At 38.4% G+C, this 13,676-nt stretch overlaps 2 protein-coding genes across 2 annotated transcripts in view; both read right to left on the bottom strand.

Annotated features, from left to right (window-relative positions):
• LOC146489322 (uncharacterized) overlaps positions 1-13,676 on the bottom strand; it is a 219,254-nt gene that overhangs the window by 186,969 nt on the left and 18,609 nt on the right. The window lies entirely within an intron of this gene.
• LOC146489329 (lactoylglutathione lyase-like) lies at positions 1,306-13,241 on the bottom strand. Its single transcript, XM_085108012.1, has 5 exons — positions 13,025-13,241; positions 10,290-10,430; positions 7,019-7,086; positions 3,143-3,232; positions 1,306-1,563 (listed from the first exon to the last, which is right to left on the bottom strand). Exons 1-5 carry the CDS (start codon positions 13,165-13,167, stop codon positions 1,460-1,462), a joined length of 546 nt encoding a protein of 181 aa, XP_084964138.1. The 5' UTR covers positions 13,168-13,241; the 3' UTR covers positions 1,306-1,459.

The following is a 13,676-nucleotide window of genomic DNA, read 5'->3' on the forward strand; positions in this document are numbered from 1 at the left end:
ATTAGAAAAATTGCAAGAAATTTCTTAGGCAAACTCCTCAAGAAAATCAACAATTACTCCCTGGAGTCAGTAAGTTCAGTATTTTCAAGTCATCTTTTGAAGGAGCTGTTTAGTTTTCTTTCCATTTACGTTCACCATGCAAACACTACGGTTAGAAAAGCTTCCGCGATTTGTTTAAAATCAAACAGATATTTTCATTTTTGTCTTTTTTGTTTGCCAAATACATTGTTCAAGATTTTGGTATTACTTTTATTACCTTTTTCTTACTAAAACCTGGAACGCAAAAAATCACTGTTCTCCTTCTATCTGTCTGCGCCACTTAACCGGCTTTGTACCACTGCAGAATAGTGGGGTTTGGCACAGCAGTATCAAAAGTGGGAGCAAAGGATTAAACTCCTCAAAGAATCTTGTTTCGTGTTCTTTGGAGAGGTTGTGGTCCTGACCTCGTGTAAGGTAAAGTTCGTAGGAGTACCGCGAGCTTTCTGGTTTCGTCTTTTGGAAGGGGCAGGTCCAGAATATGTTGGGCTCTGGGCCAAAGTTCGAAGGATATCGCGTTCTATCGCCATCATTATAAAACAACCACGATTAATACACAGAGACAATAACTCTTCATTATGAAATTGATCAAAATAACTTAAAACACCTGCCCATAATAGTAAGCAGGGAGTCACTCACATGGAGGGTTGATGAATCATACTCGGCCCGAGCGACAGAAGAGAACTTCGGCCGAGTAACTCCCCACTTACTACTAAAGTTTGACTGCCACCGGGGAAGATATAAAAACAATTGAAAAAAATAAAAAAGAAAAGAAAAGAAAACACGGGCTTGATTGAGATCGTATTTCAGTTGTATTACTGAAGAAGACAGAGGAAGCAATTTAAAGAAAGTAGTTTGAGGAATTCAATCGAATCTACTCCACTCAGTCCTATTACCATCAAAATTTAACCAAGCAAACGTGTTCTTCAGTTGTGCCAATAACATCAAAACAAGATAATTCAGGAAAAACATTTCAGACATTGCAGTGAAGACAAAGAAAATAACATAAAATATAGGCATTTTTCAAGCCCAGTAATCACCTTATGGCTGTGTGGATGCACGCCCTACCAAGCATTTTGAGACATCGACAATAATCATTCACTGACATTCTCAACCCGAGCTGACGACGCCAACGTGACAGCAAGCGCATGCGCGCAGTTGTACTTTTAAGAGATAACGTTGCTGTCGCCGTTGTTGTTTCTTAAGGTCCCCAACAAGAACGACGACGCAACATGATCATGTGTATAAATTATTACTTCACAAGAAAGATGACATTGGTATTTTTTAATAGACCTTTTCCGTTTCAACCTCGAACATTTCGCAGCAGTTCAAGAAAGGAGTCATTCACAGGTTAGTTTACAGACTTGACTCAATATAGTTTTAATTTCCCTCTGTTCTTTGAAGAACGCCCAAAGGATAATGCCTACAAGGCAAAGTCTTTAGTTATCTTGAGAAGATTTTCTCCATTGAGAATTTCAATCCAGTAGCCATCAGGGTCTTGAACGAATGCTATTCCTTTCATTTTACCTGCAGATATAACAACAGTAAACAAATTAAAAACAAGATTACTTTCATAGAAAGGTTACCTTTTCATATATTCATATCATTTCCAATAAATGGAACAAATCTGATCAAGAAAACAACATGTAAGAGACACTTGAAATAAAGAAAAACTACAAAAAGAGAAATCCTGTTAATTAGCTTCGGCTTGATTCCCAACATATTCCACTGTTGGAATGAATGGGTTGAGGCATTATCTGTCAAATGTCGAGCTCTGGAGGAACAAATGTTCAGTCGAGTCGAGAAAGGAAACTATATGATTCCCAGATCAGGAAAGCAACCCAACTAACAAAAATCAAGACGGATACTCAAATTGTGTGACAAATGGTAGGACTTCAGGTCAAAGGACAGGGTCGTGCCCGATTTGACGGTGGTTGCAGAGAGCTTCAAAAACAGCGACTTTTTTCAAGACTGTTGGTTTGCACTGCGCATGTCTGTGGTGATATTGATAGCGATAGTAATGGAAAGCCGAAATTTAATCAGACAAATAAATGTCCTGGATTTTAACTACTACTGCAATTCGTTATCGACGACTTTACTTCATTCGACTGCTGTGCTCTGGCCGCGTGTGCTTTCACTATTTACAAAAATGTGTTCCTGCTTAAATACAAAACAAAAACATTCATTCGAAAATGGTTCACTGTCTAGCGATCGTATATCGTACTAATAATGACCACTAAAACAAGAGTCAGAGGTTAAGTCTTTCTGGTGCCCGGACTTCACGTCCTTAGCGAGATTTTCTTGAAGCCCCCTCGGTTTCTGCTGAGGTGGGACATTGTGGATTGGCGCTTGAGGGTCTGGATTGCTTCTCGACGGGTTATTTGCCGAATTATCTGTCGAGGTGGACTCTCGTAGATTGGCGCTTGAAGATTGCAAAATCATACTTCCTTGAGGAATGTAGCTAGATAAGTTGTTAGCCACGTTGTTGGAAGCATTGTTTGGTTTAAGATGGATCATATTTCTTCGTAGTTGGGCACCAACTCCAGTTTGTGTAATATATGAGCGGGGTGTATTTCCTTGATCTATGACAGTAGCAGAGCTCCACGTTTTTCTCACTGGATCTTGTGCAAAGATGGCTTGGTCCCTTTGTAGTTTACTTCATTGTTCTATGGTGTGTCCTGGGTGGTTTAAACACCATTTCGTCGATTTTTTTTCACACGAGGTTTTTTTCACCCAGGTATTAGCGCGGGTGAACTGAAGACTAGCGTTAAAACCAGCCAGGTCACAGCTTGGGACTATGAAGTATGCGGCCCACTAGCCCATAAACCTGTAACATTCTAAACATTGTCTCATATTCTGCGATCGCGCTGCCCGTAGTTATTGCCGTATTTCCTTTAAAATCTTAAAAAGGTTAACTTATCACTTTCTCTACCATCTCTGTCACGACCATAATATTATGGGCCCTGTTTACAACGGAAAACGGATGCTATATCTTGGTGCAAGTGAATAAATAAATTACTAGATAGGTAAACTCTCTAATACTTATGCTGGCACTAATTATAACGTCTCCCAGAGTCAAGGAACAACTCTTGGCATCAGTCTTTACCATCATTAGGCTTTTTCACAAATGTCACTCCCAGCGTCTCAAATCGCTCACATGCCTTCTCCACATCCGGTACAGCAAAACCAATATGCCCTAAATAAGCAATAATAATTGCAATTGTCAGCCTAAGTAATCAAAAAAGTATTGATAAACAAGTTTTACAACAGGTGACAACATCTTTATATCAGAGGGAACTCTCTTTTGCTGCTACTGATGAAATGTCAAATAAATTGTGAAAAGAAACTACCTGGACGTAGTGAAAATTTGCCCAAACAACAAAGCGAACACACTTTGCAAATATTGTGACAAAAAAAAAATAAACTACGCCTTATAAACTTACATCTGCTTCATTTAAACGTTGTATTAATTCATAAAATATAAATACTACCATAACTTATGTTAACATAACATAACATGATATGATATGATATTTTTTGGCACTGTAGTGAATAATTGTTTAAGTATATGCCACACAAGCTGAATAACTAGCGGACCAAAAAAAATTCCTTCATTTTTGACGGTTTACCGACAAATGGTGGGAAATTTTAAAATCTGGCGCGGTAAGCCCGGGGGAAAGCGATTTCTTATTTTAGATAGTTTCGTCTTTCTTTCTTGCGAACAAGTAAAACTTTGAAAGGCACTTGTTTAGATGCTGAGGTGACATTTCTTCAATTGCTGTGTGAAATTCGTCTTGTTGTTCAGTTGACACAATGTTGCAAAACATTAGATGTTTCATTGTTTACATTGTAGTTATAGTGCTCGGCAGTTGTCGTAAAGAAGACATTGTATTTTCATTTTTCGTCTTAGGATATGAGGTTGAGAAGAACTTACCATTTAATGCCGTCAAACTAGACTTCGTTACCATTTTTGTATTTTTTGTAACAGCTGCTTCGTTTATCGAAATAATTTCTTTCAAGTGCCGGAGGCGAAACGGGAAGCCAACTTGTTTCTCTTCGGCTGCTTGGAGGTGAATAGTACTTTGGCTAATCACCTCCGAGCTAGCCAATCAGCGCGCGCGAAAGACACTATTCACTTGTGTGGTATATAGTAAAATATAAGATAATATAATAACAATGATAATCGTAAACATAATAATTATAGACTTTAACTACCAATAATACGTTACATACTGCTAAAAGATTCATTAAGAAAGGGAAGAACAAGTCTTAAATAGCAAGAACGCTTTAAAAGAATTCGGAGTTGTCTTATTTTTGGCTTGAGAAGGAAGGCTGTTGTGAAAGAAGAAGAAGAAGAAGAAGAAGAAGAAGAAGAAGAAGAAGAAGAAGAAGAAGAAGAAGAAGAAGAAGAAGAAGAAGAAGAAGAAGAAGAAGAAGAAGAAGAAGAAGAAGAAGAAGAAGAAGAAGAAGAAGAAGAAGAAGAAGAAGAAGAAGAACCTTTATTGGTTTATACCGCTCAGGGTAGCCCCTTCAGATGCAAAAAGCTGTCTGTTATCAATGGGAGCCCTGAGCACAACAATGTACTAAAACTATAGTATACATATACATTAAACTAATACTGATAATAATATAGATAGAAAACTATGTACGAATAAAAGATTTAAACAAAGAAAGTGGCCTTGGGATAAACAATAACAGATTATTAGCAGAACTTGTAACTAAAAGTAGTTGTTCGGAACTGAAACTGGACTAATGTCTGATGTCAGTTTTCAGGGAATAGGACACCCAATTGAAAAAAAAGTGCCATGTGCTTTTACTCGCTCGTTTTAGTTGTTGCATTTTGTTTTACTCCTTCAGTTCTTTCATTTTTTTTCTACGTTATTTGGACAATAAACCGTTCTAATTCACGGAAATTTGAGCTGAATGAATAGTATCGACAAGTATTCGAAGATACGAGCGGAAAGGAGAGTTGGACCTCCGTTTGCTGTTGTGAAGAATTTGGTTACACTGGTCTTCGTGTTGCAGCAATTGGCGCCAACACCGTTTGGGGACTTTGAAAAGCCTTCAGAAAATTTTGAAGCTGTTTGAAGAAACAATAGGTTTATTCAAAGCTAGTCAAGTTATTTCGTGGAAAAGACGAAAGAGTTAGAAACGATAGAGAAAACGAGACGTTTTCTCTTGTTTTGTTTTTTGGAATTTTATTAATTTTATTCCATTTAATTTACAAAAGGTTTATACTACACTCATACACATACCTACAAACAAACATGCACACACACACATACAAAATCTGAGATAGTGAGATATTTACATGTAAATACAACGAAAAAATGATGTGAGAACGGATCTTACTATTTACTATTTGATTCTGCAATCATTTTTTCCAGCTTATAAATATAATCTTTTTTTGAAAGAAGTCCAGTGAGGGTTGGTTTCAAAATGTTGCTTCTGCAGTAATAAATGTAGAGTGATAATCGTAATATGATTCAATAAGAGAAGATCATCCTCTGTTTTCCAAAGACCAACGGCATAACAACGACAGTCGCTAAACAGAAACTGACAACAAGAGGTCAAATAGATAGATAGAACGCATAACCCAGAAATGACCTTTGAGATCAAAATACAAAACATGCGACAGTTAAGCACATGGCTTTGTTCAGTGACTATCTCGCAAATCCTCCAAATCATAAATGGCATTTAATAAGAAGAAAATCCAGCGCTGAAAGAAAATTTACAGGGGGCACCGCTCATGTCATAGAGAAAAGTGTGTTCTCTAAAAGGTATACCAGTGAGGGCAAAACTTTTATTTAGGCTAAAACACGCACATGAGAGTCGCGCAGGCCTGTCAACCCCATTATTGCCATCTTAATTGATCATGTTCACTGCCGAGAACTTCATGCTGATGTTGTACACTGGGCATATCTGACAAATACAATGACTACCTAGATTAACTTTTAACTCAATTTCTAACAAAGCTAAGTTGAAGGACGACTTATTTCTCCACGATTTTTGAGCTTATAAAGCCAGATTGCCGCAAAAAATTACCCGGGGTAGTCATAGCCATTATCCGGGGTAGTCACCAATATATTTTGCCCAAATTCTCCAAATTTACTCCACAGGGAAATATGCCAACTCATACCACTGCGAACCGATGAATCAGCAGCATCACTTACCATCAACTCATTGGTTAATCGCATTAAAACAAAATAGCGGAATGTGATTGATTTGTATTTTACTATTGTAGGAAAATCTATCAAAGATGCACATTGGAGACCTAAACAAGAACCTCCCTAAACCGAGATGAGATTCATTTAGTATCTCTTTATGTTATCCCACCTGCCACCACCTTTAACCTCTATTTAATCTGCTACCACTGCACCGTACTAACCTAACTCGTAGTAATTAATAATAATAATAATAATAATAATAATAATAATAATAATAATAATAATAATAGTAATAATAGGAGTTTCAACGTGAAAGTAAGTGCTGGCATTAGAGCTGGAACAAAATACTGACAATGCAATATGAAATGAGTGAAAGATACCGTTTTTCCATATTTTATATGCTGTAATGATGGTGTAAGAGTCACAACAATGAAGCTTTAATTTGTTCTGAAATCACTAGCCGTCTTTCAGCAATACAAACGCATTTTGAAGAATGTTCAGCGTCAGCGAGCGTACGACAATTTAATACTGTACTCGACAAGTTTTCTTTTGTCTTAAAGGCCGAAAAACAATTTGACTCGACGCTCCAATTGATGATCTCAACGGGTGAGAACGGCTCAGATTTCGCCTCAAAGTGCAAGCTTCAACAAGCAATTTACATTTAGAACCTACGGTTGCAAAACTCTTTTCTAATTCGCCTCGATGGCAAAGATCAATAGGACTCAAATGTCAAACTATTTACCTTAACGGACAGAGAATTTGACTCAACGGTCAAATTTAAATTCAATACTCTGTTGAACAGGTGTATAACTCACCAAATCCCTTTGGTTCAGTGTTTCCACTATGGTATTTCATCTCTGGGTCATACTCACTCCCCCAGTTACTGTCAAGATTAAAAATACGCATGCAACACAACAAAGTAGGTAAGTGTAGCTAACAGCTCAAATGAGAAGGAAACAGTTCTTTCCATTTTTTTGTGAACGTCTTAAGTATTCCGGCTTTTGCTTGGCTATGGAGCACTCCGATTGATAGATATTTTTATTCCGGGCTTCAGTAAAGGAAGTGAAGGTGTTGTATTAACATTACGGCATTGAAAGATTACTTGATTACAGACGATAACAATCCGATTTAATAAGAGACAATCCTTTCCAAAGAAACCAAACGTAGTACATAAGCATCCAGATTATTTTAAGAGAACTCTTAGCCATTTCGGTACTGAAAGCCAAAACTTCCTTGGGATCTCAGAGTGAATAAATAGATGCTCGAGGGATTCCTCTGAACTAGGACAAAATGGGCAAATAAGTGACGGAACTAGAATTTTGTGCAAGTACTTATTGGTGTCAATGATTCTATTCAAGGATTTGTATTGAAACTATCTGGTTCACCTCACATCGTAGTTCATTTCAGACCATTTCAAGAGAAAGCATCTGCCAAAATCAGAAAGATAGTTGTCGAGAAATACCTTCCATGTTGACCTGTACTCATCTAAGTATTTCTTCCCATTATTCTTTGTGTTTTAACCAGTGTTTTTACATGTACATGTAGCATTCTTAATCCACCATTTTTGTAGTCACCATGTAAGTCCTCTGTAATTTCTACTTTTCTGTTGTAAGCAAGCGTAATAATTTTATCGGCAGCGCAATCTTACCGTTTATACGCGAAAACCCTTTCTTTAGTTCTCACAGTGCTCAGAGGCAGGTTGGAGAATGAATTAAAGGTTTTGACACGCGAGCAAAGGGAATGCGTCACTTTGTTTGTTACTGCGTTCTCTGGAGGACCATACCCCGATGGTCATTATAATCTTGTTGTTCTAAATGATACGCGAACCAGCCGCCATCCATAAGCTTCCCACTCGTTAAAGACTGAGAGGCTGCTATGACTGAGAGGAACAATTCTTTGTGTAAGGAACAATTTGGACCACATATATCCACATACAGAATACTGAAAAGGATGACTTTATCAACCAGAGAAATGCGTAATACAAGCAGCGCACGGAAAAGAAGAGAGAGGGAAGACTGAGGAAAGAAGCAAGATTGCTGCTGGGAAATTATGTGTTGGTCAAGTGGAACGAATGGTGCACACTGTATGACCCAATTTTCTACATCATATACAACATCGATGCTCTCGTCTATCGGTCAAACGAGTTACAGACGGGAGAAAAATGTACCCGTATGCCACTGAGTCAGTTCAAACATGTGAAAGAAGTGATGGACACCGCTGCTGAATATGCCAGCGTCTAGATAGAAATAACCGTACCAGCAGCAAGACCAGGGTACAATGAACAAGAAAATGAGGACCTGCAGAATGCACCACACATAGAGGAACCAGTCCACATGGCAACAACAGTCACTGAATGAACAGAAATGTCACTGAAAGAGCAGAAGCCAACACAACACAAAGTGGAGAGTGATGAATCGAACACCTGTGATACTCTACCCGCACATCAAAGAGCACCTCTGCAACCCAAATAGGTCAGATACAGACCGTCTAACTTGCAAGACTATGTACTGAACTAGGAAAGAAAATTTAAACTGCTCATTTGAAAGTATAGACTAATCAAACATTTTAAAAGGAACTTGAACACTACAAGAGTTTTATTTTATTCAAACACGGAAAATCATCAGTACAATATACATAGGGGATGGTATAGCTGTAACTTCAATACAGGATCATTACTTTCACGGTTTCTCTATTCCTAAGTTGTTTTGTTCTGTGCATTCAACATTCATAATTTTTTCCACACACCTTTTGTCCTTCGCACACAAAACTGAAGAACAAAGAAACTGCGAAACTAGCTTTCCTGTATTCACGTCATATTCTTACTGTTCCCAGTCTCTCATCTTGCGCAGTACTGTATTCCAACTGGGTGTGAAATTTTACGATTTTGTACGTCTCAAATTCGAGAAAGAGAAATTATTAGGGAATTTTTTCGATTTTCATACAAGAACAACACGAATTTTTGATAAAGAAAATAAAAAGTGTCATTACACTCTTAGCTTGGGAGGGACATAGTGTGCGTGTTCTGTGCAACTCCCTCAACATGCATATTCGTTAAAATCCGGGACCCATTTCTCAAAACTCCTGAACCGTTTTTAGGCCCAAGAAGTACTTTTCAAACCTTCTTCCCATTGATTGCTGTTAGCTTTTTGTTCAAAATATTCCTAGGTTTTTTTGTTAATCTCATAAAGTTTTCAACGTTTTAGCTTTCCAAATAAAAAAATAAATGTTTCTACCAATGAACCTGAGCATGAAAAATAGATTTTCAGGGCCAAAATGTTTTTAGGAGTTTTGACGAACACAGCAGGTTCTATTGAACATGGCCTCTTGTTCTCTGTGACTTTACACAAAATTTGTAAGGGTTTGAAACAAACAAAAGTGGCATGACCCAGGAAGACTGATGCAAAGGTGACAGGAGGCCTCATCAAATAATATCTGGACAAGAACCCTGAAAAGTATAAGAAACTACATACATTTGTGGGCAATTAGGTCTTCCCATATAAAGCACCAAATCCAACTAGATTAAAGCCATGCTTTTCCTTTTTTTTTTGGGGGGGGGGGGGGGGAGGGGGTACTGGAATAACTTAGCACTTGGCAATGCGTAGATCTCAGTGCCCTTTGCAGAATCAAACTGCAAATTTTAAGGTTTTTACCCTGTTGCTTTTAAATGCTATCCCTTCAATGGGTGCAATTCTCCTTGCATCTGTAACCTCATTTAAGTCCTGAGTATTCTAGCTACATGTAAGTATACGTCTTAAAACTTGAGTTATGAAGTTAAACCCATAAATTATTTATACATAATTAACTAAAATCATTTCACCCAGCCTAAATAACGAAACTTTCAACACTCCAGAATTTCTTTCTGCACTCATATTAACTAAAAAGATAACTAGTAAATTAAAAATGTGACGTGTATATATAGCTATGTTGGTCTTAGGTGTTTTTTTATGATGACTTATGTTACCAGCGCATAAATCCTTATCAAACACAGAAACTGTATAAAGACAGTCCCTTGACCCATGGACATTTAAGCTATACATTCTTTGAACAGCCTCAGAGAGCTTGAATTATCTACCTAAATTAACTTACTGGGTCAACTCCAAACTTGCTTTCTGTGCACAAAGCCACTTGGTTTTCTCATCTGCATCACTTGGAATGCTGCCAGCATCTTCAAATCCCAGAAAATACAGCGAAAACTTCATCTCTGGGAAGTGGAACTTTGTTAAAAGCCTAAAACATGCATATTAAAAAAAATTAAGCTGTTGATGTAGGATAGTGGAAATTATGATAGAGTGAAACAGAGCAACTAACTGCCTTGAATGGACTCAAAAAAGGACACAAGACACAATTAGCCACCAAAAGGAGTTCGGGTGAGCAATCTATCTGAAAATAGTTTGTTATTTGGCCTTCAAACTGGAAACATTTTTCTCTCATACAAAAACCTTATAATTTTGCTGTTATGCAAACTTGACAGTGAAGCTCAAACTGCTGCATTACAAATATTGTTTTAATCTGTCAGTTGGTGACGCGTAGTCTTGGATAAATTGACATGTTTTAACAACAAAAGCGACAACAAAAGCGTTTATTTAGAGACGATAAAATATGATTACAGCAAATTGCTGATGGGGTCATGTATTTGAGATAAAACCTATATCCCAATAATTTAAATGTTATACACAAACAAATATAATTAAAATTATACCAGTTAATTCCCCCCCCCTCCCCCTCAATGCACGGAAAGCTCCCAAAAGCCCCACTGTCGCTAGCCCACCTCACCAAATTATCTAAATTATTCCATAAACAGATGGCTTGATATGTAATTGACTTCTTCATAAAATCAGTTTTTGGCTTTGGAATTGTAAGAGTCACACGAGGAATTATTACTAACTACAGTCAAACGTCCATGTGCAACCACCTCTTGAAAGCAACCACCCATCTAGCCTATATATAATTTTTTCCAACTCAAAGCCCTCTGGTTGCAACCTTTCTAAATGCCCACCTCTTCTAAGTGAACGTGACCACTTTTTGAGGTGTCTCATTATAATTTTTTATTGTTTTTAACCTCTTGTAAGCCACCGTGTTTTAAATAAAAGTTGTTGTTGTTAAGCGACCACTTGGCATATGGTCTGATCTTCATGCTCTTTGTATGTACTATTACCCTACTCACAGTTTACAAGGACCCCCACCCCTCTCAAATATCTCTTTACGAAAAAGCTTTTAGTGACAACCTAGCACTGCTGTATGCAGACCTGCCAATACTCCTGGTTTTCCTGGGAGTCTCCAAGTTTTTTATTAAATCTCCCAGCCTCCCAGTTAGAGCACCAAATCTCCTGGGAAATTCCAACTGTGGCCTTTTTCAAATATTTTCATTAATTTCATTAACTTCGAGATGTCAAAAAGGAAAATAAAACAAGACTTTGTTTTAGTTTTTTTATTTGAGCTGTTCTCGATCGAAAACGTAATACAGAACAATCAAATTTGTATATATTTAACCAGTATTGTCATTGGTCAGCAATCAAGCACTGAAATTGCACAATACACGTTAGGTAAATGATTTTCTAACCAAGAGACATTGGGAACATTCGGATTGAGCCTTTCTTTTTCCCATTGAACGTAATGAAATTTTGAAATTAGGGCCCCCCCCCCCCCTCCCCACTGAAGCATCAAATGTAGCCTTGATGCCACGCCCCTCAGAGGCTCTTTTCTTCCCTCCCCCCCCCCCCCCCCCCTGGGTGCCCTTCAATATTTCTAGACATCTCCAGATTTTTGTACTCTGTGGGTAGGCAGGTATGTAAATGTAACAAGGAAAATGTATGCAATGAATTATCTTCTGATAGGGAAATGTGTCAGACCTAGTTATGGAAGAGACCCCCTCTGGTTCCACCCTTGTAAGCGACCATCTCTTGGCATTTTGGGTGGCCGATTACTGTAGGGTCAACTATACTCTTAATCGGTTTTGTAACTTTTTTCCCACAAGCTGAATTTTAACATTTTCCAAAGAGCTTTCAAGAGCTACTGATGGTTGTAATGGTAGATTTCCTGCGTGGATTTCTTGTTGATTATGTGTAAAGGGTACGGTTCTGTCTTTTCCCTGTGACAGATGTACCGAAGTCACATTCTTAAAGTCACGCAAGAGTTGTTTTAAAGTTCGATAGCATATTTAATTAAATGCTGGTCAATGCTAGGCCAACCTTATTTCCTCTAGCCAAGCATCATTTTTTTTTCATGGCCGGCCAGTGGTCAGCTGACCTGGGGTTAGTGTAATACTGCGACAGCAAAAGCAAGAAGGAACACCTCCTCGCTTTAATAACGCATCACAATATACTCCACTATCTGAACACCTGGAACAGGCTATGGCAAATCCAGCATGCTGTTCGGGATAACAAGTCAACACTATGCAAGTATTATTTAAGGACGGTGCTTACTATTGTTACTGCGCATACGTTCTGCGCATCTTGAGATACTCGGGTTTCCTATGGGTGGTGCCTGCTAATACAGGAACATTTTTGCGCGGTTTAAAACTATGCGGAGAAAGCAGAACTTAGCAAACGCTTTTGGTATCTCGAAAGACAAATGGAAATGACATTTTTCAGAGATAATTAAGCTTCAATTTAGGAAAAAATCCCATACATTGCTTCATGTTTTGGCGCTTTTTAGAGATATTATTGCTTAATTATCTCTGAAAAATGCGTGGCTACCCCCAATTTTTGTTTTGGATTCCAATAGGCCTTCCTAAGATCTGCTTTTCCCGCATAGTCATAAAACGCACAAAAATACTTCGATATTGGTAGGCACCGTCCTTAAATTGAAAGAGTTCTACGAACCTCATACCCATCACACGAGTGTAGAAATCCAACGACGCTTTAGGGTCCTTTATTCGAAACATCGTCTGCTGAAAAATAAAGCCTTTTGTACTAGGGTCTGGTTCACTCAAGGAAGAAGTGACATCGGCATCAGACAGGGCCATTTGCGCGTCGAAATGTTTCTATCGTGCACGAATAATCTGATAATACTTCAAATAAGAAGCCCGCCGTGAAAGCCTATAAGTACTGGGGACGAGCATAGCGGCCTGGGGTGAGAAAAAGGCTCACTTTAGAGGAATTTAGAGTCACTTTAGATAGCCTGCGCCGGAGAGAATCTCGACAGCCGGAAATACGTCTGCGTTCGCAGGCTACACTTTAGACTGCAAGCAGTCCCTTTCTGGTTAGTCGATAGGGTGTGCTCACAGTGCAGCGAGACTGAAGCGAGGAGAAATAAACGAGAAGATACTTTTTTTCGACAAGTCGCCCTCTGCTAACGGGCTTATGACTGACAGATCAACGAAGCTCGCGTTCCCGTCATATGATACGCACCTAATTAGCAAAAATCATTAAACGTAAAATAAATGTTCGTTTTTCGCGCTCGGCTATTCCGCGCGACCTCTCGACTATCCAGAAAGGGACTGCTTGCAGTCTAGTCTCACTTGTGAAGTCTACT

The sequence above is a fragment of the Pavona decussata genome, unplaced genomic scaffold (genome assembly GCF_977016875.1).
Source record: "Pavona decussata unplaced genomic scaffold, jaPavDecu1.1 SCAFFOLD_6, whole genome shotgun sequence".
NCBI classification, from domain to species: Eukaryota; Metazoa; Cnidaria; class Anthozoa; order Scleractinia; family Agariciidae; genus Pavona; species Pavona decussata.